The sequence below is a fragment of the Notothenia rossii genome (assembly GCF_949606895.1).
Source record: "Notothenia rossii genome assembly, chromosome: 4".
NCBI lineage: Eukaryota > Metazoa > Chordata > Actinopteri > Perciformes > Nototheniidae > Notothenia > Notothenia rossii.
In genome coordinates, this window is record NC_136902.1 from 79,811,519 (window position 1) to 79,838,433 (window position 26,915).

Consider the following 26,915-nt stretch of genomic DNA (forward strand, 5'->3'; position numbering starts at 1 on the left):
TGAATATTTCAGCCAGTCAAACCCAGCGGCGCCGAAGCAGAACTAAGTGCCAGATATTCTCACTTAGAAGGGTCGCGCTACAGTAACTTCTGACAAGCACAAAGTCTGTTTTCTTACAGCATCTGAAATGTAAGTCTGTGTCTGTAGAAACCATACACGAGTGGCTTGTTAAATCTTTCAGTTGATGATGGGCTCAATTGTTTGTATTGATGGGCTTAAAAGCTTTTTACGAGGACGTTAAATATAGGTAAAGTACAATTTTACCTTTATACAACCAAGAAAAAGCTCTTACCGATAATGGTTGTATCTTTTATTGGATTTGTTTCTGGATTGGTGTGTAAGGATTGCATCAGGCAGAAACTCTGTATTGTGGAGAGCTGGCTTTATATCTATCACAATTGCTTTCTTCCCCTTTTCTTCCCAGAGATGTCTGTAACCCAGTTGTAGCGGCCATGATAAATGGTGTTTGTCTGCCCTGAGGCACAATGTGTGTCAGACCCGCTGTAGGGACAGCGTTAAGCAATCTCTTCCATTCCGTCTCAATAAAGTGAACATTGCACATTAATATTACTCTTACAGGGTGGCGCGTTTATTTTCATTACAATTGACTTTATGATTGGATTTTTTAAGGATACAATATTTTCATTTCACTTAAATAATTTAAAATGGTACAGCACTGATTTTACTTTCATGTTGTGCTTCATACCTGCTAGTGTAGGCTACTAATGGGCAATGATCTGATATCATCGATACCAAATGAAAACGTTGAAACACGACATTATCTTTAAGAAATGTCATATTGAACATTTCCCTAGCGTGTCTGTGACAGTGCTCAGAAATGAGAAATGTGTCACTTTCAGAACAGGAAACGTGTTTTTATTCCTTTGAATGCAAATCCTTCAGATGTCTGGAATAGCCCATAGCCAAATCGCATTTGCTTTTGTGAGTTTATATAAATGTAACTGATTTTGCTAAATATGCATGAGTTTTGATGTGCATTTTACCCCAACATAAATATATATTTGCTTTAAAATAAGGCTTGAATAGGGTCGTCTTCAACTGAATTAGTGCATTCTGGATTTGTTCTTCTGTTCTCAGTTGCATATTGTTCTACTCTGACTGCAGCTGCAACATCCAGAAAAATGTTTGTTTTCTACAAGCTAAGCACGAAATTCAAATTTCCATCACAGTTACTCATGTTCATTTAATTTAGGGAATCCAGATTAACAATAGGTTAATTGTGCAGCCCTACATTCACATACCGTCTTGTTTTCACTGTACATGTGTAGCTTTTATTGTGTCCACTCTTATATAGTATGTGTAAGGTAATTGAAATAATATTTGTACTTTTTATGATTTTGAATGTTTCTATCTCTCTCTGGATTATTACCTTTTGCATAATGAGCGACATTTCTCATAAATAAAATTGTTTTAATATATATATTTCTTTTTCAGTTCAAACCATACACTTACAGTTGGGTATTCCTTCTTACCAATGGTCGACAGCATTGTTCTGTCGGTACACTATTTATCTCCTGACTGAAACATCTCCGTAAGTATTCGATGGATGAAATAGATGATAAGAGGATAATAACATGGTATTTCCCTTTTTTTAAATATATACTTTATTATAATCAAATACATTATGTCAGACTCAGCTGAAGTGCTAATAAATACTTGTTAGCTTTCTAAAAAGATAAACTAAGCTGGGGAACGTAGTTAACATTTTACTTGCAAAACATTATCCCGTTAGCATGCTTATATTATTAATGAATACAGCCTAAGAGAGCTGCTGCGTGGCAGTATATTGTTCTTGATACTTTTTTGAAGTCACTATACAACTCCAAGAAACAACATCATCAAAAGGCAAAAAACTTGGACCATGCATGGAAACATTTATTACAGACATGCAAAATGTACACCACAGAGATGAAGACTGGCACATTCAGTACACTGGAAAAGAAACACAGTAATACATCTGAATGAAAGGAAGGTTTGAACTGTTTTACTGACAGAGCAGAGCTTATTGGCTAGACACTCGGCTGTTAGAGAGTAAACCTAGAGCAGTAAAGTACACACGTGTTGCCATTTAGGCTAAGATGTTATGTCACATGTTTTTAATTTGGTGGTTAACATGGGGAATCTTTGGATTTTGCTGCTTTAGATGGATTGTGGGATTTTTATGTACAACTATGAATTGAAATGGAATTCTTGAAGCCCATTTCACACAAAACATTGTGCTATGTACTGCTAATGTTTGACAGGTTGCTGTTGTTCATCTTTACATAGTGGATGTTTATTTTATTACTTGGTAGAATCTCTGTCTGATACATTTAATCGCTCATCAGTTGAAATCAGCTTGTGTTTCACTTGTTAGAGCCCTTAAAAAACACAGTTTATACCTTTTAAAGAAACCTTTCCCGATTTAAATTACACGCACTAAAAAATGAAGCATTAATGCCCAAAGAAGCGCTGTGGATTCATATAAAGCGACACGGTCTTACGGTGATGTTCCCTGTGCTAGTAGCATAAGCCTGCAATGTGTCAATACAACAGTCCTGAGAAGCCACATGGGATAAATGCAGTGACTTCTTTCTGATAAAGTGACACATACAGACAATCACTCGTGCTCGGGTTTCAAAGACTGGTTCTTTAAATGCTATTTGTTGTTACTCAGTCAAACTCTTAGGCTTGTTTATTTACAAAAAATAAATGTGTAAGCCTGTTTAGCATATATCATGCGTACATATTGCATATATATTTCCCATATAAATACATTTCATAACAATACAAGAAGCAGAAAAACATTCAGTGGCATTTAACAGTCAATGTAAGAATGGAAATTAGGAACTATAACACTATAATGTACAAAGGTAGAATCTAAAATGGACTTTAAGGGAATAAGATGAGACAGAACTGAAGCCACTTCATCAGGTTTTGTGTTGAAGATAGGGAGATGTGAAAGGAAAAGAAGGTTTTTGGGGTGTTAGGCATGCGTTTCAGTCTCTGCCAGAGCAGGGCAAGGTTCAAGATATTCTGGAGACACAAAGGGGCGAGGGGTGATACACACTCTACAGCGGCTGGACTCACATAACGTACACAAATCACTCTTCATGTGCAAACCTGTCGGCCTCTCGGACTCCTTCAAAAGAAGACACAAGTAATAACAGTCAAAACGAAGGCAGGATGTTGGTAATCTACATTGAGGCATGCAGTTGGTCTCAACCTTGTTTTTTGTGGAAAAATGATAATAAATAACACAATTAAAAACGTGTTCCCTGCCCCTTTTCACAAACCCTTGAAATTCTACTGATAATAGGGCTGACGAAGCAGCCATCGTAACAGTCTTAACAAACCCAGCACCACTTGGCATACAAACATTTTTATAAAATGTACATCTATTGTATATATATATATATATATATGTTCATATATCCATATTTCAAATATATTTGAATCTGTATATGCTTTGAATGCAAGAGGTTCAGTAAGGAATATATGTGGATTATATGCAGCTGTCCGGCGTTTGAAGCCCAAACCCAGAATCAGTTTCTCAAAGGAGCACACAGTTTCTTCTTCACTCTCTCTCAAGCGTTGATCGTCCTCTTCGTTTTAGGAAGTCCATTTTTTCAAGGAACCTTTATGAGTCCTCCAGGCTGTGCATACAATCATCATTTTCTGTTTCCTCTGTTTGAACCTGAACATTGTTACTTCAGGTTTCTTGTTATTTTTGTCAAGCAATTGTTACTGGATTCTAATGCATGCATCTGTGGATTTTTCTCTGAATGTATTTATTTGTTAACTTGCTTTCATTAGTTGACCATTTTTTTTGTTGCTTTCTGAGGTCGGTGATGATGTAATTACAATATGGCATGGAGTAAGGAATTGTATTTCTTTTTCTTTTTTTTCCGAACGGCTTATCCCCTTTTGTTGCATCCGTGGTTCGACTTTCACGTTAAAGTTTTCGCCCTCAGTTTTAGCTTACTGCAAAGGAAAGAAGAAGAAGAGAAGCGTGGCATCATCAGAGAAAGTCCGCACACACATATCGACAGCTGAAACCCGCCATCAAATTCATCATCTCTTTGACTGGTGCAGCTCAAGTGTGTGAGGCTTAGAGCGGTAAGGTAGCCGCCCTGCTGCAGTCAGCCCTCAGCTGCTAAATCAACACACCCACACCCACACACACACACACACACACACACACACACACACACACACACACACACACACACACACACACACACACACACACACACACACACACACACACACACACACACACACACACACACACACACACACACACACACACACACACACACACACACTTGTGTGGTAGTGTCATATATCACGCTGTAACCGTAATGCAGTGGGTATTCTTTGTTATTGAACACTTGGCAAAAATCCTGTGTGTATCTATTGCATCTGTGAGTAGACACGAGCACATACAAACACTATCTATATAATACTATCATCCTAAAATACATGCATACTATTTAGCATACTGAGTTATAGAGGCTTCACCAAACACTGTATGTAAAGATGAATCATTATCCCAAACATAAACTTGCTAATTTTAAAATGCGTCCTTTCTTGTCGTTGTTTCTGTACCTGAAAATGAGACGTAGACCACGATGATGATGACCCCCAGGGCGATGGAGACGATACTGAGCAAGCGGGCGAGTCGGCCCAGCCTCCTGGCCCCGTCCATATCCCCCCCCTGTAGGCTGTTTCTGGACTGAGACACACAAAGCACAGGGAGGAGCATTGAATTATAAGGTTGAGCAAGGCTTAGCTATATAGGATGTGACATCATTAAAATAACATACCACATAAGGGTAGAAAGGGTTCTATGAATAAACGTAATTTCTCTCACAAATAGGCGCTGGAGAGGATTATTCCTTAAATGACTTTATTTCATGAATGTAATCAGCTAGCATACCGTAATAAATATATGGAGGAACCTTCAACCCACTGAAAAGCTATGTACTCTTAATACTTCCTACTCTTAATAGTCTTAATAATCGTACTACTCTCCTTGTCTAAAATACTCTTATCAGATGAAAAGAAAGCCTTCACACTGAAATGGCTGCAAAGGTTTGACGGATTTTTCAAATGTTTACAAAATAATCTGTATGGAGAGATTGACCTGAACCGTAAAGACTTATATGAGCAAAATGTAAAATAGTGGAACAAATTGACTAAATATGAGACACCTATTACATTGCAAAATGTTGCAAAAACATATACTATTCTGCTAAAGCTGTGCCTTTTTTCATTCATTATGTCGTTCATTTAGGTCTGTGGACAGTTCATCGACTTTCATATTTTCCATATCCACAATGAGTTTCTATAAGTGAGCTTACATTTATTAATACAAGCGATAAGAAACCTTTATATTTCTGTCTAAAAAATAAAAAGGGGAACCTCTCACTTAGCTGAATCGGCATTTACCACATTAACTCTATCAGTAAAACCTCAAAGTAGCCCCGCCACCATAAGCGGGAGAAAGATCCCTCTGCAGGTCAGGAGCCGTACTCTCCTGCAGTTTTCTGAGAGTTACACTTTGAAATATTTATCAGGTGCTGTTCCGTAAACCGGCCAAGTTAATTTAAAGGGGAAATGACACACATGCAGTAAAGAAATGTTGACTTGTCCACTTGCTATTGAAATTGAGACATTCATTTATCGTCCAGCTGTTAACGGGGAAATTTTCTATTTCAGATATACAGATTGGGATTGATGGAAGGATGTGACATGCAGAGCCAATTGCACGGAGTAGGTGAGCGCAGCAGAGTGAAGGGGCTGTATATCAGCTTGATGTTATTTGTATATTGCTTTATGTATGCTGCGGATATGAAGACAGGTTGATTTATGTGTGTGTGTGTGATGTGAAGCACGACGGATATGAGTCCTGCATGCCGGTGTATTGCGCTCATGTGCCAAAGTCCAAAAACAACAAATCTTTCAGCGATGATGTCACTTTCTCCTCGTCAACATTATATGCTGCTTTTAATATGTGATACCTTTCGAACATACTGTTGTGCATGGTGGCACAAATAAGGACCAATATAAGGCAATCACACACACCAAAACAATATATGACTTTGCAATGGTTTGGTTCTAGACATTGATTTTGTTCTAAAAAAACGAAAAGATTTACTTTATTTAATAATTTATTTAAGATATTATTTGACATTATCTTGTCTTTCAAATATTTTACAAAGTCTTTACTCCTTTTATACATGTGTTACTTTCCGAAAAGTGTGTCATTTCAAATACAAATTTGAAGGAGACATTAGAGCCGATCTTCCCTTGGAGGGATATGACAGCACTGTTAGACAAGTTTGTTTATTATGGTAAACATGGGCGCTGTCATTTTTTCAAGTCAAATTCAACCAGCCATTGCATACACTCATTAGCTCAATAATCCATGGCTGAAAATAGTCCAAATTTAGTAAAATCAAAACTACAGTGCTCAGCTGTTTGAGGTAATAACTGAGCCCCTCTAGAGAAACGGAAAATATAAAGTTTGTGGCTGACCCTCTGTTTAAAATGAGTGTTACAGACAGGGCAAGGACATCAAACGTATGCAAGACTAAAATACAATATATGGTTTGGACCATTTATTGTGATTGGTTCACTAGGAGAAATATATACAATGACTAACAACGGAATCAGGTCAATCAAGATTTGGCCTCTGTTTGATTTCATCCATTGACATTATAGGTGAAGAGATGAAAATAGTAATGGAGCTAGAAAACCTAAAATAATATAATAAGAACAATGCATAACCCGTCCCACCTTACCACACATATAGTGGCCCAATTCCAATCCACCCCCTACACCCTACCCTTACACACTACCCCTCCGTTTGTGCGTTCGGGCGGAGGGTCCGCCACATTCAGTGCTGTTCCAAACCAACGAGTGTGGAGGGGGAGTGGGTTATCAAGCCCTCAAACAGCGAGTCTGCATCGGTGCTGACTTCACCTGCTGCCCTACCTGACCGGACTCAACGCTGTGTGTGTCCGTCAGGAAACACGCTGTATACAAACAGTTCCTGCAAACATCCACTGATAAATTGCGATGTTAACAACCTCACCATAACCTCATATTTGTTTAACTTAGGATCATACCTGTGTTTAGTCTAGAAAAAGGTAAATTACATTACATTGCATTTAGCTGATGCTTTTATCCAAAGCGACTTACAGTAAGTATATTCGACCAGGAAGATACAACCTTGAAGAAAACTGTGTGCATTTTATTATAAAGTTGTGTATACAGAATGTTGCAAACACTAAGAAGCTTATAAACATCAGGTTGAAAACTAAAAGAGCTTTACAAAAAAGTAACACAATTAAAGATGTTTGGAGTTTTTTTTTTTGTTATTCATTAGATTTTTTGTGGAAGAGATGCTGATTTGAAACCGTTGTTACATACAGTTACGGCATTTCCTGTTTCTGCCGAAGAGAGGGGAGGCCGTCCCAAAGCTTGCTGCTGTATTTACTCCCTCCATCTGACAGGAGGGAGCCTTGTTGAGCTGCGAGTGTCACTCCGCCACGGAGTGGGAGTGGGTAGGGTGTGATTTGGAATTGGGCCATATAGTATGACAGCTAATGGCCGAACAGAGGCGTTTTTTATCAGCACTCAGCAAGGATTACAGGTTGTACTGAGTAAAAGAACAACTTCATTGGACACTGGAGGGTAGGAAAAGCGTTGCAGGTTCTGATGAATGACGCAGAAGATGGCTTCTAGCTAAGAGGCGTTTGGTTTTTCCCACAATAAAAGGGAAGATCATTTATCTGGTCGATGCGTTTCCACTTCCTGTTGTCTGTCTCTGGTTGTGTGACTAATGTCATCCATCATGCAGAGTGAAAACACTGCAATGTTGTTGATTACATTTGAATGGCACTGAGCGTCTTTATGACAAACATCTAACTTCTAAAAGACAACCGACCCTCCTTTTATTCCAGCACTGCCAGCATCTTTTAATCAGACAACGCGCCACGCCAGGAGGTAAAAACTGTCTATTGCTGTCCATTTGTGAACAAATGATGGAAGTAATGCAGTGGTCCGTCCTCTCAGTAGATTGTAATCCAGAGCAGTTTGTTCACCGCACCAGCGTGTGAGAGTCAACCTGGGTCAGCTTCCCTGTGTGGGCTCGCTTTAACTACTTTTTGAGTCCATGCTCCGGTAAATTGAGACTGTTCTGAGGTCAGAATCAGGGGTAACACAAAGTGTCAATCATACTCTCTGTTAAACAAGAGCAAATATAGAAAGGGAAGGGAACACATCTTTAAAGTTTTTAATTCAAACCTCCCATGTCATTTCTCATGGAACACTTTCACTTTTGAAGCGTGATGAAAACTCTAGGAGCTGTCCGTGGTGCTGCGTTTCTTTATTTTTATACTGTGCGAAGTACAGCAGGTCCTCTCTTTCCTCTCATCTATATTAAATTACACCACTAGATGTCTGCAGGGTGCTCCATAAAAAGGTCTTGTATTAAATTGAATCATTACCACCCATATCCTCCTTTTTGGAGGACAAAATGGCCTATTAGAGCTATAAAGAAATGACTGTATGGACGTTTACCTCTTACATTACCCTCAAATGATGTTTCTTTAATTTAAAACCATTGTTTTAAAGTCATAGCAAGGACAAAACAGAGAGAGAAGTTGTACTAGAGAGGACGTTACATGAAGGGAAGACAAGGTAAAACTATATTACAGTGGAAACAAAAGCCTGAGCTAAGGTGTTTTTGTAATCTAGTAAACAATATTTCTTCCTTTGTTTAGTTTTTGACCAAAACAATGCACTTTAAATCACAATACGGTGTATGTGTCTGCAGCCGATCAGTCTGAGGGTCTGAGTCTGAGGGTGCAGAATTGGGGTTGCCTTAGTGTAGGATAAGATTACACTGCAAAGAGAGAGAGAGACCCCCTCATTATCCTCTCACTCCCATGAGCCTCTCTGTCTCCAGACTGTCTCGGTCTCTAGATAGATCCCACAATGCACTCTGTGCAGGTGGTGCAACCCTGGGGGGCTTATTTAAATAAAGTGCTGCTGGCCAGGGAAGTACTCTTAAATAAGTACAGGATTAAAAACGTTTGTGAAAATATTAACTTTTTAGTAACCTTTATTATTTATAAGAAACATTATTTAATTGGCTTTAATTCAAATGCCTCTGGAGAAAGTGATTAGACGTTTTATCGGCGAAAAACTATTAAATTAAAGGGGTTCATTCTAACTTCAAAAACTTAAAATGTAAATCTTAACTTAAGCCACAAAAGGAAAATCAATGCACGAGTCAGTCTGGGCTCCTGACAGTCAAATAAGAGATCCTCTCCCTCTCACATAGGGACACACTTCTAACTTCCAGGACTGCATTGTGAAGCTATCGTGCAAACACAGTCCCAGTGGAGCCTGTATTGATCACAGAGAAAAGCAGCATCAGCACCTTTAATCAATGGAAGCTCCTTTCAGAATACACTGTCCATTTAGCCTGCTTAGAGACGAAACATTAATTTAGGTAGATTACAAATATAATTGTATTTTACGTCCATGACACATTGGAACATAAAATAAACAAAAAATAATTTAAAGCAAGCTCCTGTGTCAGCATCTGGGCAATAATACACCCTGCATTGTTCGATGTATGCTTTGAGGGTGATACGTGTGTGTGTGTGTGTGTGTGTGTGTGTGTGTGTGTGTGTGTGTGTGTGTGTGTGTGTGTGTGTGTGTGTGTGTGTGTGTGTGTGTGTGTGTGTGTGTGTGTGTGTAGCCCAATGAGCACTGGACAAATCACTTTGAGGGTAGCATTTCCCATTCAGAAAACAAATATGAGTTTGGTAGAAGAAGGTGGAGGCTAGTCAGTCAGTAAGTGCTCCCTCTCTCTTGTCATTAATAATGGAGTGTCAGCAGCAGCCTGGTGGAGAGAGATAGTGTATAACCAGGAGCTGGTGTGCAGTTATGTCTGTTAGACTGGCACTTTGGCTACAAATAAAATGGTTTGTTTGCATTAATTTTTTATGTTTATGTAGTTCTTTTTTAAAGTGTTTCCCCCGTTTTTTTGGGAAAATAATATTTTTTTTCGAAATTATTAGTCGTTTTTTAAACCTAAAAGAGAGAGGAAAAGGCTGTTGGTTGGTCCCTCGGTGCGGTTGAGTGTGAGAAGCACCACGGCCTCCAAGGGCCGCTAAGCAGGGCTTTTAGACTCCGCTTTGTTACACTTGAATCTCCATTACATTTGCAAACCACTCAATGCGGTCAGATGATCAAATCTCTCAGACCCGTGATGGCACCGCTCCCATTCTTAGAGCTATAACATGCATTTTCTAGTTGCTGCTGCAGCTCATACATTTGAATTGTATTTATATCTTGGTCAGCTTGCGAAACGCAATTCAAATGAGGCAGCTAAGCTAAGTGTTAGCAGTCCTAAAACACAGGTCCATTATGGTGCATGCCTTATTCCATTTAGCACAAATGACACTGTTTAAATAGATAACCAGGGGTCAAATTGCACAATTTAGTTAATATGTTCTGTATTGTTATCAGGATTAACATAGCATGTTGCTATGCTATTAGTGATGTGATTGTCAGAACAAAATGAGATGATCATAATTCAGTAGATCTACAGTGCTGGCTGTGCTGTGCAGTGAGGCGGGAACACATTGGTAACCTAATATATATCAGATTGATACAGGAAAAGGAAGCTGAAATTACGAGATGGTTTGTCCGGACCATCAGAGTACAGTTACAACATTACATCCATGTCTGTACTAAACACAAAGTACACATGCCGCTGTCATTAGTATATCATTAGTTTTGCTTGTCTTAAATTAAACACTAAAGAATTGGATTAACGTTTTGATTGCGCTACACAAAAAGTCAAAGTATCCTCAGAGACATTCATCCGAAGTGTGTGAATCAAATGTAATGGTAAAAATATATTTGACTGACAACCAGTAGCATTCAAAAGGGCATGTAGGATTGATATGCACCTAATAAATGTAACATGGAAAAATATGTTTCATATAAATTATAAAAGAATAGTTAAACAGTACAATGAGGTGAAGTTGTACCCATAAGCTTTAGGTATACAACTTTACTTTTGTATGCGATAAATTACATTGATAACAATGCTAACGAAATGAGAGAATATGATGAGCAGAAGGATGTGTACTACCATGTCCTCTGCAACTCAGAGTGCCCTAAGATGGATGGCGCACAAATGCCATCACTTGTAGCCATAACATGACGCAGTTAGCTTTCAATATATCCTTTTTTTATCCACTTTGGAATGACGATATCATTATGTGCCCAGATTTAACTTTGGTTTTCTCTCTGCAAGCCTCTGATAGGCTTTATACAATTACCAACAACAGGATAAAGGGCTCTCCCGCTATATCTGCCGTATTAGATTGCTAATAAGAAGCCCTTTACCTATGCTTACACACACACACACACACACACACACACACACACACACACACACACACACACACACACACACACACACACACACACACACACACACACACACACACACACACACACACACACACACACACACACACACACACACACACACACACACACACACACACACACACACACACACACACACACACACACACACACACACACACACACACACACACACACACACACACACACACACACACACACACACACACAGTCATTCATCCAGCGCAGCATTGCGAGTCCATATTTCACAGGCAAATCTGCCGAGCGTGCAATAACGCTCCTGCAGTTTGCTCCTTCCCATTACTGGGATAGACCGGTCTGAGCAGTAAAAACCTATTACCGCTGCCTCTCCAATCCCCATAATTGACTGCACATCTTCCCTGTTTGCCAGCCACAAACCCTCCTCCACCAGAGCATCTGTCAGAGATCTGTGGCGGATGCCAGCTGGAGGTTGGCTTTTAGGCGGGACTGCTGCTGGAAGTGGTGGTGGACGATGATGGATGGAGCTTTTGGCAGTCCTGTTGTTGGCAATGCACCATCTGCCAGTATTGAAATATGCTGAGTTTGTTTACAAGGCTAAATGAGACCTCAAAAGATTGTACTTTAATTAAAGTTTTAAAGATTTGGGCCTTTTACAAGAGGAAAACGCTGATATTGTCTTAATGTTCTCGGTTATCACTTCAACAATAAATGTTTTGCTCGCTGTGTTTTGCTTCAGCGAAGCCTCATAAAAGTGAATTGAAAAATGCAGGAATTTTAAAATGCAGTTTTCTTAATGTGCACACACAAGATTATATCTTCCCCACCATTAAAACGTCATTTGGCAGTGCATGTTAAAATTGCATTCATTGATTTTCTTTGGCCACTTAGGGACAGCGCGCCAGTTTGAAACACAACACGAACAAATGATCGCCATATTAAGTTGCCATGGCGAACGTCTCAGCAAACAATTGCCTATTTTCACACACTTATAGTAGCAATAGTTGCAATGATTTCAGACCCTGTTTTTGTCCCCTTAATCAATGAATGTTGGTCCTCCAATAATCTCACTGTTTTTACTAACGTCTGAGGAAAACACTTTGATCTTCAGCTGTTAAATGCTCCACATATTCCTCAGAAAGTAGCTTTTGTTTGCTGGGTAGGTTAGTGAACATTGGATTTAAAAGAGCATTTTTGCTAAAATTTGCGGTCTGCTGCTGAAAGCAGGGTGGATGACGGTGAAGGTGGGAATTTAGGAAATAATCCAAAATAGACAAAAAGGCTTTTTAGAGCTGTTGGGAGTCTGATGTCAGAGTTGGGTGATAATTATTGGTTGGTTCATCACTACAAATGAGCCTTTTTTGTATTTCATATTGCCATTTGATTGGTTATAATTATATAAAATATTGATTTGTGCAGGCTTAAGGTTATATTTAGGTTTGCATGCTGTGCTCTTACGACTTCAGCAAGATAAGGTTTTAAAGTGGACCTATCATGCTATATTTGAATAATATAGTGTAGGACAATACCTATATAAGGCATATTTATACTTTTTATTTTTCAAAATACCAAACAGATCATGCATTTTAGCCATTCCTCATTTCGCTCAATTTAACACTGTCTTTGCATGGGCTGATTCTGTGAGAACAGCACCATATACAGGCCTGGCATATGTACTACAGCGTCTCCAGCGCTTTCCAACGGCAATGTCCGTGGCTGTCTCCTCCTGATTGGTGGAGTTGGCCCAATAGCCGTAGCGCCGCTTCTGTGACGTCATAGAAGTGTTCAAATCTGGATCAGTCTGTATCAGATCCGTTGCAGCCCCTTTTTAAGAGATTTGGGTATGGAGGAAAATAGAGAGGGTTGTGTTTTCTGACACTTGGTGAGTTCCCTGGAACACCGGGGACACATATTCATGTATAAAAGATGCACAAAAGTTCATTTTGCATGATCACTTTTAAATTAAAACATCCGTTATCCCAGTTCAATGGATGGCAGCTTAGAAAGAAAAATATATTGATTATTTTTTTCTTTCTGTTCTGATTAAAATCTCCTGATGTCTGTGCGTGTGCCGTTTCCTCAGACTGTATCTCCCCATTTTAATCCCATTTTAACAGCAGTTGAGCAGTTTCCTTTTTTCTCTCTTCAACTTTCCAGAAGTATCCATTTCACGTGTGAGAGGATATTAGCACTTAGTCGTGAGCTTGCACTCTAGGTCTTCATCGTGCAGTGCACCTGTTGTAAAACCTCTGCTTTCCTGCTCTGACTCACTTGCACTTACTGTATCTTACAAATCTGTGGTATCTGATTCGATTCTTTCCTAATCCAGTGATAGGAACTACTTTATAGGCATTTGCTGTATCACTCACACCCATATGCCCTTGTAGGTAAAAATGTTTTGGTCTCCTTTTGAGGCATGTATCCCCTTTCCATACCCTCAGGAAAGAGAGATGATGTTGATTGCTGCCACAGAGCTGGCTAACTGCTGCAATCTGCCCTCTGCAGAGAAACTAAATAGACTTCTCTCGCCTTCTATCGAGTTAGTGGCCAGCTCCAGTTTCTCCCTCCTTCACTTTCCTTTCTTTTGCCCTCTGTCAAAGCCTTGCTCTATGTCTCCATCTCTCTCTCACACACTCTCCATGCCATTAGCCAGCGGCTGACTTGTGAATGTCAGTGGGATCATGGTGATGGCTTGGGGAAGTACAGGCTGTCTCGTGGATACTGCCTGATATTCCCTTTGGTGTTTGGTGCCCACAGGAATGATATTACAGAACTAATGGGTCTACTGCTTTGTCTTTGCCTTGTTTCTCTGTGGATCTGAGTGCTGGCTGCTGTACAGCCTCAGAAGTGAAGTACGCTGAAAACTCAAATTGCTGTGCCAATAGAAACTAATCTGCCATCAGCCAACATGAGTTAAAATCCTGACACAACAGAGTAACATCTGATACCATGAATAAAACTACCGGTGAAACCCTGCATGACACATGCCATGCTGTGTAAAATATATTGTTTATATGTACTGCTCAGTTACAGTAATCTTTATCTTGTTTCCTGGCTCAAACACACAAGAGGTTCAGTGATGGAAGAGTATTTAAAATAAAGTTGTCCAATGTTGTCAACATTTTACTTAAAGGTATTTGTATATGGTTAAGGGGTTTCCATTGGCAGGGAATATATAGTATCGTGTTTTTACTTCCTAAGATTGAGCCCCTTATATTTACATAGTGAGCAGGTCTTTTTCGAAGTAGTACACCATGACGCACTGCCATGTTTCTACAGTAGCCAAGAACAGAAAAACCAAACGTCGTATACGGACAGGGCCTTTAATATTTTTACGTTGATGTGAAAGCTTGCAATTGGTAGTATGAATGATTTTAAAAAGCAATACAAGGCCATCTAGGTTCTACAAAACCAGAAGGGTGGACTCTGGACTCATCCCTTATAATCAGGATAATGTTCTTAAAATCTAACTGAATGCAAAATTAAACTCCTCACTGTGCTTTTTGTTGCCCTCCAATCTCATCAATAGATGTCTCATGATGACAACAATCAAGATTTGGGAAACTCCCTAACAGATGTAACACTGCCTCTGTGAGCCACTCTCCCTTCATTAGCTGCATTGATGGAGTGACACCCTGAACTGGTTCTAATATTCTGTCTAAAACTAAAATGGAAAGTTAAACAAAGCGCTCCTGCCTTAATGTTTTAGAGAAACTCAATCCATTTCCCCAGTAAATCAATTATAATGAAGTAGAATTTGGAAAGTAAAGTATTGCATAAAGACTGTAAATGTAGAAGGATAAGAGTTTCAACCTTAAAATGTTTTGAAAATAAAACCCAACTCTAACCATTAGCAATAGATTCCCATTTTGGTGTAAATTCTTTGTTCAGGTGAAATAATACTAGGTGCTTCAAATAGATTTTACAATACAGGAAACATTGCGTAAAACTTTGTGGGAACACACATTCAGTTTAAAATTAAGTAAACAATTCAAACACAAACACACCAGATGTCTAATAAAAGACAAACAGCTTTTGGGTGATGCAGCAGGGGATTTGACCCTGATGTACAGTTACAGGGCCGAGTAGATGAGCACAGGATTTCGTGGTGTCAGTCAGCTTAAGACCTTTTACTGAAGATTAAGGAAATAACAAATTGAAAGGTGGCAGATTACTGACCTGCCAGTCCCAGGGAGATTCTTGCTGTGTCACGCTATCTGAGTGTCTGTTTAATGATCCTTAAGAATGTCATCGGTTTGTGTACTGCTCTTGTGTGTGCAGTAAACTAACACATTCAGTGCGATGTTATAATAAATGATTGATCTTGTCATTTGAAGTTATGTCTGTACTTACCTAATCAAAATCAATATTGAGCTGCTTGCAGTTGTTATCCAATCAAACCTTCACATTTTGAATTGTCAGTTGTCCCATGCCTTTAACAGCTTTTGTAGGAGCTTACTCTTGCAGGATGTTTCATTGCATCAAGCATTATTGGAAGATAAAGTGTCACCTTTTATTAATGTGTATTTAGCGCTGATGCCATATCACTGGTATATTGCTCATTGCTACATAAGCGATGAGTTTTTATTGATGTGTGAAAAGTGAAGCCAGGGTCACCATCATTGAGGTATAGCCATTCTTCATTCTGTTGCACCTAGTTTTTTGTACAAATTTTTTGTCACGTCACACTTGACCTTCACACTTTTTTTTGCACTTTTACACATCAAAAATCAACTAAGCCCAGCTGTATCTCCCTCTTGTAACTGGGGCATTCCCTGACTATTTAATTGGCTGATTGAAATAAACTACACTCTCTCACAGCCTTCAACAACAAGTCCAACATTTTAACTGCAGACCTCTCACCACTGCAGAGGGTGAAAACAGAGAAGTGTCAGCTTTCAGTTTCAACAGTGGAGTTCCCTCTACATAGATTTTAAAACTCAATTAATGTACACGTGCAATGTGAATTTGAAGAAGACAAGCAGTCCATAGGCGGTTTTATGTGTTTGACCCACTGAGGAGGTGTGTGTGTGTGTGTGTGTGTGTGTGTGTGTGTGTGTGTGTGTGTGTGTGTGTGTGTGTGTGTGTGTGTGTGTGTGTATCTAGTCAACCATGACATTAAGAGTTTGTAAGGGACCTCTCAATGCAAAATGCCAATCCTGGAGAAATTGTATTGTATTCAGATACGTCAATGCGCTGAATAGATCTGTTTTGCAGATTTAGTTTCTGTGGAATTGCTTGGAAATAATTATAATTGTATTATTTTTTTTATTTCTTAATTTTTTAATAAACGTGACCCTCAAGTGATAACAATTACATGTTTACACTTAAACCCTGACCTGTCGCAGGCCACTGTGGATTGGAATCATGAAAATGAATCACTTACCATTTCATATTAATTTTTTGTGATTTATCCAACAGCTTGTCATTCCCCTATTTTCTTTCCCAATATTTCCCGCCCCTCAAATGCTTAAAACATGACAGAAAAGGTTAATTGATATATTTATTGATCTGCTGGTATAATTTGAAAGGAATATTCCCTGTCAAAGACCATTATCTCCCTGAATATTAGAGAGATATTACCTTCGTCCAAAATATCATTGTCAGTTTCCTAACAAGTCTTGAATTAAATGTAGACAAAATAGCAGCTTTGGTAATCATAGAAGACAATCAATAGATAACTGATATCTGTAAAATATAGACTACCTGTTTTGGAACAGACCCTGTTTGTCATGTCAGACAGTACACCATGATTACTTTTAGAATCAACAATATGTTCACATTTTCTTTAGCTTACTTAATGCCCAGAAATGACATGAATAGGCCCTGAACTTTATGAAAATACATGTTTTTTTTATTTTTAAAAGAACGCTCTCTTATTTATGTTCTAAATAAACTGAGATATTGATGTTAATATTCCACACATTAATCTTTGCTGCTCCACTTTGCTGTTGTATAATTTCTGTTGTAGATTCCTTCAGAGACAGTTTAGTAATGTGATACTCACCATGATGGAGAACACCAGTGCCACGATGCTGACGGGCCACACGGGGCAGAAGCAGGACAAGATAACGAGGATGAGGTAATCCTTGGGCTTCGGGGTCTCCTGCACGGTCGCGTTCCCGGTGGAGGAGCGGCTCAGGCTGGCCTTGGAGGGGGAGAGGGGGGCGGCGGCACCCAGCTGCCCGGCGGAGCCTGACCTCACCGACACACTGTGACCATTCTGGTCGGCCTCCTGGCCCTTGTCAGTGTCCATGTTGACGGTGAAGGAGGTGGACATCTTCATCCCATGTCCCGCGGGCTCGGTGGTCAGCGCGAGGAGTTTCTCAGTCTCGTGGGGATGTGCAGGCTGCGTGCCTCCTCCCATGTCAGACTTCAGGAAGTCGGTGTCCGTGTTGATGGCCATGTTCAAAAGTCAATTGTATCAAATAAGATCAGAGAAAAAAGGGAATTGAGTTTAAAACTGGTTTAATTAGTTACAAGCTGGGATGCACATGCCATTACAGCTGAAGCAATATTTAATTTGAGTGAGGTTAAACAAGCTGAGGTATGCTGGGTGGATGCAAATTCGATAATTTGAAAGGTGCTAAGTATCAACCCGGCTAAAAGAAAGTAATAAAATCAGAAAGGAGATGTGGGATTCCTGCAGATATCATTCTTCCTCTTGAATCACTTTCCGTCACCTTCCTTCACATCCACTGTGTGGCTCATTTCCGAAGGGGCTCAGATCAGAACAACTCCCGTCTTCTTATACATCCAAGGAGGAACAGTTCAGACAGATGAGTTTTCCGCCTTGATCCAGTCCCAGTACTTTCCTTTAAGTCTGTTATTTGAAAAGTAGAAACACGCCTCTCTTTCCTTTTCTTTACGCAGAAGGATGGGGGTGAAGGGTCTCTTTCAAAGCCACTTTCTTATCCTCTCCTCCTCTGTCTCAACGACGCAGCAACACGGCGACTGTACTCAACTTGGGACCAGTGTCAAGTCACCCATACTCAAACACATAACTTCCGGCGACGAAACACAAAATAAAACACCATCCATGAACATACAGTAAACGAAAAAATAATTAACACACATCGATTAATATATATTTTTGGAAGTAAAACAATATAAAATGCAATGAAATAACGAGTTAACAACGTCATCGAGGATTGCAACGTTAGCTCACTTACCTTAATTAAACACGTGTTAAAAGAACTGCATAACACCGGCCAGCACCCTAAAGTGGCCAAAATCAAACACACCCACACAGGTGCACGCTGTTCTTCCAAACATGCTAGGTGCGGTGGTTATGCTAATGTCGGATCCTTGCAGAGAAACTTCCATCTTCAGTGAGGTGTGTGGAACTTTGTGCTTCTGTGATCCGCTCAACAAGTTTGAAAAATGTGGACAACTAAACGAGCAGAGAAGTTGATCCTGCAGCAGATTGAGCAGATTGACTAGCCCCATACACATGACTAGGGTGAGAACAACAAACAAACTTACTCGTGTGTTTCACTAAAAGTTGTAGGCCTACACCTGTGCACTTCCTTTTGCTTGAATGTGTGTTTTCTGGCTGTACTGTGGTCATTTAATCGTTAACCTCTATGTTGTTGCTATGGTGGTGTTTTATTTTGCTGCAAGAAAATTCAAATGACTTTTTGTGCTGCTTAATGTTGGTTTTACCCGGCCTGGTTTGACTTGGTCTGTTTGAAGTGGTGTGCAGGCTGCAGAGTGTAGGAAACATAATATATTGTTGATTTATATTGTAGTTACACAATGGCTTCGTGGTGTGATGTGGAGCGTTGCGTTACCTTACTATCAACTATCAACATTATAAACACAACACATCCATTTTGGAATACAAGGATGGGTAATACTGAAATGAATGGGTATTTTCTCTTTTCAACCACATTGGGTAAAATGACGAAATACTATGTTGTTTTTTAAGTAATGTCAAATAACATAACTTTAGCCTGTATGGCTTTTGCAAATATGTTTCAAGTGAAAGGCTACATTTGGTAGACTGCTTAATTGAATGGCTGCCAGTGAAAATCTTCTGATGATATGCCAGATTACTTCCAAATAAATCTAAGCTACCGGGTACTTCAAGCAAAAACATTTGACATTCAAGCAATGCAGGAAATAATGTATTATTTGTCTTTCAATCAAATGCAGTACATGAAGTAATTAGGGTCTATATAAAGTATGCATTCATAAAGGAGTAAGACCTAAACAAGGAGCCAAGAAGCATACAATAAAGACAATTATTTATTACTTTCCTTTCCAAATCCTAACATTACATATTTTATTTTGAATACACGATTGCCTTACTTCCTGTATGACATTTGCTTTCTCTGGCTAACTTGAGGCAACTCCTGTTGGAACAGGGGCACAGAGCCCCCTCCTCTTCCTCCTCCTGCCTCCTCCCTTTCTTTCCCTCTTCTCAACATCAGCACCAGTGGTTTATGGAGGAAAGCCAACTGCGGAATGTGCTGCTATGCAGAATTGATTGTAGGCCTGTGTTTTAGTCCAGGCCAGGGTTTCCAATGGCACAGCCCCATCACATAAATCTACTTAATCTAAGCCCATTTCCTAAATAGCGTTGATGGTATTAAAGTGTGAAGATAAAGAAAAGGTTTTACTGGATCAGAGCAGAGATAAATTGCCTATGGTCTCTAATGAGTGCTGTATCTAACCACAGTTTTAGCCTCCTTGTTTACCTTCCTAAGATTAGGCACGACTCAGCAGCAGGAACTGCATTAGCAAGGTTCTTGTAAAGGGCTGGATGCTATAGCTTGAATGTTTAATCATGATCCTTCGTGTGTTTTTTTTTCTTTGATCCACTCCTATGGATTTTCTTCATCATTAGACTGGTGCATTAGAGTCAGCCTCATTTCCCTGAGTGACTGCTACGCTGCGCTGAGTGACCCGTGGTCATGATGAGTGGGGGAGAACAGTGCAGATCGTGATGAGTGGGGATTCCCTGAATGAAACTGAGCTCTCTGTGCGATGTCATACTATTGATCGAATACTATATTTTATGTCAGTGCAAAAACAAAAGTGCATTCAAAGTTTTTTTTAGTATATTTCCCAGATGTATTCGTCATGTCCTTTTGCATCACACTCTGTGTTTCCTTTTTCTCTCTTGAAAACGTACAGAGGAAGAGAAAAGAAGGAGAAAAGCGATGCAACCCAGATTGTTTTTTTTTACGAGCCCCTAGACTGTTCATGAAACTGAGAGTGCGGCGTAAAGGCTCAGGATTATCTCTCCAATAGTGAACCATACAAATAATCATGGTCAGAGCACCACCTTGTGGAAGGCCAATGAGCTCACAAGACTGAGTAGTTACTTGACAAGTCACTAAAGATGACACTTAGGGAATAACTACTTTGGAATTGTATATCATTTAGGTAAAATAGTGGCAAAGTGTGACTTGACTTTTGGTGATGCCATGAGCACATTTAAACATAGAAATCCAACTAGTACAATTTATTAGCATTCAATAATGCTTTTTTATACATGATCGGGAAAAAATCCAAAACAATATAACAAATCAGAACAGAAGATTTGGACATTTTGGGAAATACACTTATGCGCTCACTTTCCGAGCGTTAGATAAAGACTGCTTTTTACTTAATCACTAAATACATATTTTGTGTTTTGGTACCTCAATGCCTTGCTAAATATTGGAGATAATTGAATACAAACAACCAAATCAAGCAGTCAAACATTGCCTTGAAATGTAACCAATTTAGGTAAGATCACAAGTGTGCAAAGTCCTCCATTTAAAAGTTTAATTTAATAGTTTTGATGACCAAGAAAGATGGGCAGAAAGGAAGCAGCTCTTTCATCCTTATATATTCCATCTGAGTTTCTCCCAGACCTTGTGAAAGTCACTGCAGTGAAGCAGATGTGGTTGTTAAAGGTACAATCAATCTTTGGGATTCCTTTTCTTTAGCCATCACTTTTGTGATTCTCCTAACCTCTGCTGCAGCGTCTCCTCAAAACATGCCTCTGTACTTGTTCTTGTCCTCCTGGTTCTTTTCCTCCATGCGCATATTAAGCACGGCCAGCTCTCTCTTGACGACCTTCTTCATGCCTGGGTCCAGGTCCAGCACCCGGCTGAAGTCCTGCCGAGCCTCTGCCTCGTTCCACACTTCTGCGTGGGCCTTCCCTCGCAGGAAGAAGGCCTTCATGTCACCTGGAGAAGAAGAACGAACGCATGTTTGACAGCTACCGTTTTCAGCTCTGTAGCATTCAATTAACAAGGCGTGAAGTATTTTCAAGTAAATCCTTTTACTTAGTCTTTTGTGGCTTACTTAAATAAACATGTGCTTCTATGAACACATACACGATATACTGTGCATGCTCAAGAACAGGCAGGATCTTTTAGGGGATCAGAAAGTCATAGATGCATTACACATCGACTTAAAGCTAACATTCAAGATTTCAGGGGGGAAAATACCACGCTAGGTTGAAGCTAAAAAAAAATACTGTAAGGATAGAACACAGCTTGAGTCTCACACTCATATCAACAGGCTTGATTTACATAATCTTGGCCTCACACACATCCTATAAGTCTCTGAGTGTTACCTGGGTGCTGGTTGATGATGTCGGTGGTGTGCTCGATGGCCTCGTAGTACTCTTCTGTGCGCATTAGACACTGGCAGTAGTTGAGCGTTATGGTGTTGGCCATCTTCTCCAGCTTTAGCCAAGAGACCTCCCATGCTTTCTCCTGAAGAAGATCAGATCCATGTTTCAGAATATAATTATTAGTGTTATTTCAGACCACTTGTTTGATCACTGTAAAGGCAACCGAACAACAAATATTGGCCAGTGAGGGATATGGTGTGAAGCTTTTCCAGACGCGTGGTGTTGACAGCAAATCAGGTCTTCTCTTTGAGTGCATTTAAGATGTTTATTTGGATTGCAGGATGATGACAGCAAAACAAGAGCCGGGTGTTTAACTGATAACTAAACAACTAACTGTGATAAAGAAATAAACCGAAATTAACTCAAAACAAACAGAAAATAAGCGAAAACACGCACGGTTGAAAAACTGTGTGGCTTCCCTCTGGTGATTCCCAATCCCTAATGCTGTGCACCTGTGTCCTCCCCAAATAGTAGGCTGTACCCTGAAATTGGCTGAGTCCCCGCCTCTGCCCAGGTCAATTCAGTAGTATCACAGCACCTTCATATACAAATATTAAAATACATCAAATTGGCTGCAACAATCACCTTTGTCTGAACATTCTTGATGCAGATGATGGCCTCCTTGTACTTTTGTGTGGCCTCGTCGTAGTTCCCCTGTTTGTAGAGCTTGTTCCCTTGACCGTGAAGCACAGGCACCACCTTCAACCTCTCCTCATCATTCATAGCCCACGTCTCCCTGTTGTACTCACTGGGCTGCTGAACCTGTCAATCACATTCCCAGTAAATGTATATAACCTGCTTCCCTTGGCACCATGGACCAATGTTTTCTAAAAACAAGTTAATAACAAACCTGTTGGTAAGATATTCAGGTTGTGTTCCTACTCACCCTGAGCAGCTCCAGGACAAAGTAGAGGGGTTTTGGTTCCTTCATCAGCTCATCCAGGTCGTCGTAGCCCAGGCTGTGGTAGGCGAACATGTTGGCCATACCACATGTATGGATCTGCCAGTCCACTGGGTCTTTGCCTTCTGCAATGCGCCTCATACTCTTGGACACTAGTGGATAAACGCCAGTGTGCTGGAAAGGAGAGAGATCACATTTTTATTAAAATATCAACATGTAAACTTGAATTAGGATTAAGGTGTTCATTTTCAAGCCTCTTCCGAATTCTGTCTTATTAAAGAGGAAATTGGTGTTGTACTCTTTTATCTCATACTTATTCTTATACATACTCATACTTCACTTACCCTACAAAGGGAATCGGATTACATTTACATTCAACTGATTAAAGATTCATTATATTATAAAATGAGTTGTTTAACATTATCTCCAGTCTATTTCCTCACCGGAATGGCACGTTTGCCCTCCACTGGCTGGAAATGATACTGCATACAGGAGTCTGTGGAATGTGAGGGGCCGCCATGTTGTTCAGAGGAGTGAATAAATGCTGTAAGCTCATTCAAATCTAATCAGAGTGGAGGTGAGTCAGGAGGGCTGATTCAGCAGAATCAGAGCCGATTAGGGAAAAGTGAAGCTGCTGCAGATTAATGAAAGTGTGCCTCAACCATCTGTCTGTGACAGTGTGGGGCACACACAGAAATACAGGCAAAACATAAAAATCATAGATCTATGATTCTAATACGTCAACACTGTTCCATATATATTCCCATCTTCATGGGACAAACAGCTTTCATAACAGGGAGAGGCCACACAGAAACAACGTGACGACAAAACATTACTCACAGAGAAAATACGCAGGGAATTCAAAGGGAACTTTACTGACAGTAAATCAGATGTTCAGGACGCAGTGTTGTTGATACACACATACTTTATAAAACACATATTTTATTTGAATGCAGTTAGTCAGGGAACCTGTTGATCCAGTTGTGAGCAAATCGGTTCTCTTTTAGCCCTGCTTACAGGATAGCTTTATAAGCTAAATACTTCTGTTTCTTTTTCTATATCATGAACAGGAGGATAGTTTGGCATGTGCTTAATGTTTAGGTGTCACATTCATTCAAGTATAGCACCTACAACTTCTACAGTGTTGTTTTGCTGCAGAGTCTATAGCCTCCACATCCTCAGTGTTATGACATAAAGTGAACAGTCAAGCTTCTAAGAAGTGATTTGCACTAAGAGACAATAATGCACTTCAATTAAAAACAAGCAAAAAGGGAACTCGCAAACAATTTTCAACACAAACCATGATGTCAAGCACTCACAATGATGTCACACCAGAATTCAGCCACCTCTCCGATCCTCAAGGAGGACAACAGGGTTTCCCAGATGTCCATTTTAAACATGTTGCCGATCACTATCTCCATGGGCGTCCCCACCACTTTGCTGTCATCTATCACTGTCCGCTCATCATCACACAACTGGGTGCGGAAGTGGAAAGTCACCTGAAGTAAAAAGAAACATAGAGAGATGATGCCTGCTCATTAAAACTAAAACAATGTGAGAAAGTGGGGATCATAGCTCTTTGTGTCAGCTTTAAATATATAAAACCTCTTAAATAACCCAAGGCAGATACAACTATTATTAGGAAGACCAGATAGTGCCTGAAGACCAATGATCAAAAATACCATAAAATTAAATACAATGTTTGTTACAAAGGGAACTGAACAAACCTTCAAAGTCTTAACAAAGGTTTTATATTACAAGCTCTACACACAGCTCAGTTATTCAACAGGACACAAAGCCAAGATTCCCTGGTTTTATAACGTCCAAGGAGAGTGAAGCAATACCAAACTGATCCCATATTTCATAATAACAGTGTCCTTAAAATACAGAACCAGCACAGGTCAAGTATAATTTTATTAACCAAGGATGAATCCTTAATAGGGAAACTTCCACTCTCAAAACAAAGCTGTTTTTTTCAGATTCAAGAATGGTTTCATAAGTCACAGTCAAGTGAAGGCATTCTTTCTTGAGGAAAGACCAAACCAGATGCAGATGGTTTAAAGTGTTTTGAATAAGCTCTGAAAATAGTGTTCTTATTAAAGCCGCATTGAGTGAAACATGTCCTTTTTAACCTCTTCTGGCCACCAGGGGGAATTGCAACTTCATGAGTGAGCCTCCCCTCTCATCATGTTCACAATGCAATAGCTTAACATCGAAACATAAATCTAAGAGATGAAGTCATGCATCATCAAACCTGATAATAGCTTTGCTTTTCAGCAGGCTGTTAACAGTATGTCATATGCTTTTTCAATTTTCCAACTCATTTTGATGGATTACCGAGGCCAATATAGGATGCGCATGTTTTTCAAATCAGTCCTGGAGTGGAATGAGCATATTATTATGTCTACTGTTTTTGTGATGTTCCACTGGCAGATGCAGATATACAATATTGCTTTTCAAATTTTAAACATTGCTCTAATGTCTAAATGAAATGTCATGTAACATAATCAAAAATTACAGACGCTGAGCATCCATCACAAGTGAAGAAACTTCTCTCGGTTCAGACAAAGAAACTCCGAACCTCAGACTTGTTTTTCTTACTTAATGCCACTTAAAGTCTTATGGATATTAAGGGGGATCTTTATGGAGAGATATCCATCATAGCTAAATGATTAGATTTACATCTCTATTGCATGTTTAATATCAAGTCTATATAATAGTCACAGATAAGAGCCTCTATTTGAAGGTTATTCTCTTTGGTGCTTTGCAACCACAGTCTAGAAAGAATGTTGTTCTCTTTTGTCTTTGCATGGTCCTCCACTTCTATTATATCTAAGATACACATTTAAAACCAGCTTTGTGAAGTGCATTCTAAATAACTTAATCATAAAAATAGGAGCATACATTGCTGCTATTTTCCTGAAATATGTTTCAGAGAAATTGAATAATTGTCTGCAAACTAAATAAACTCTGTACGGAAGTAAACGTACAGAACTTAGTCTATAATGGATGAGCTAAACGTAGCTCTTTAATGGATGACAAAGCTAGAAGACATTTATTCATCGAGAAATGTAAGTTAGTGAAGGTCAAAAATACCTTTGATCCAGAGATACATTTTGGAATTTCTCCGGTCCCTCCATGCAGAATAGTTTTCTTGATTCCCTCCAAGCCCAACAACATTGTATCCTGCATATCCGACATCTTTTTTTAAATGTTGATTAAAAATCCCCTTCTATTACCGTTCACATGTGTCTCACAATAGTGTGTGGGGTACAATATGTGTAAAGGATATTGATTACTTAGAGCAGTCGTTCCTAGTGGATTAGTTGAGGCAGGGATAATGAGATTAGAAACATCCCCTCCTCTTATGTTTGAATCATCTCTCTGTTGCTTTGTGCATCGGTCATCATCTGCGCTTTCCCTCAATACAGTCCGACCCCAGATCCACCCAGAAATAACGAGAAACAGACAGAAACAAATACAGAAATGAGAGGGTGATTACCTTTTTGGATTGACTAAATATATACTTTTTGTTTCTTTAGAGGGAGATGAATCTAAACCGGTTGAATGCACCACAAGACCAGAACAGAAGTGTGTGTTAGGGAAGGAGGGACAGAGAAAACAGGAGAAGAAAGAAAGTAAACATAAAACGGTCTGCAAGAGTAGGACATGGTTTCCATTCCAGAGGAAATTTCCTGGATTTATGTGGATGTGGTGATCTGAACAATACGGAGACATAGTGAAGCAGACAATTACTATATGGACTCCTTGACCTTGTCTATTAAACATCTGTCTTCCATATGTGCAGCGTATGTGTGTGAGAGAAAGGCAAGGCTCCTTTAGTGTGTGCTAAAAAAGTCTGCAAGCAGTTTGAGGAGGCAATTATTCGAAAACATTAGTGTTAATACCTTA

At 39.5% G+C, this 26,915-nt stretch overlaps 2 protein-coding genes across 3 annotated transcripts; both read right to left on the reverse strand.

The window, feature by feature from the left end:
* Positions 1-1,872: 1,872 nt before the first annotated feature.
* On the reverse strand, positions 1,873-19,126 carry trarg1a (trafficking regulator of GLUT4 (SLC2A4) 1a). Its single transcript, XM_079675107.1, has 4 exons — positions 18,639-19,126; positions 17,474-18,470; positions 4,612-4,738; positions 1,873-3,984 (listed from the first exon to the last, which is right to left on the reverse strand). The coding sequence occupies exons 2-4, from the start codon at positions 17,870-17,872 to the stop codon at positions 3,977-3,979; spliced, it is 534 nt and encodes a 177-aa protein (XP_079531233.1). The 5' UTR covers positions 17,873-18,470; positions 18,639-19,126; the 3' UTR covers positions 1,873-3,976.
* A 1,836-nt stretch (positions 19,127-20,962) lies between these two features.
* aipl1 (aryl hydrocarbon receptor interacting protein-like 1) lies at positions 20,963-26,321 on the reverse strand. Of its 2 annotated transcripts, none has more exons than XM_079679419.1 (6): positions 26,303-26,321; positions 24,323-24,502; positions 22,989-23,177; positions 22,688-22,864; positions 22,043-22,184; positions 20,963-21,650 (listed from the first exon to the last, which is right to left on the reverse strand). In XM_079679419.1, exons 2-6 carry the CDS (start codon positions 24,422-24,424, stop codon positions 21,451-21,453), a joined length of 810 nt encoding a protein of 269 aa, XP_079535545.1. In that variant the 5' UTR covers positions 24,425-24,502; positions 26,303-26,321; the 3' UTR covers positions 20,963-21,450. The 2 variants fall into 2 exon arrangements, with proteins under 2 accessions (XP_079535545.1, XP_079535544.1); XM_079679418.1 differs by lacking the exon at positions 26,303-26,321 and adding an exon at positions 26,100-26,285.
* Positions 26,322-26,915: the final 594 nt, after the last annotated feature.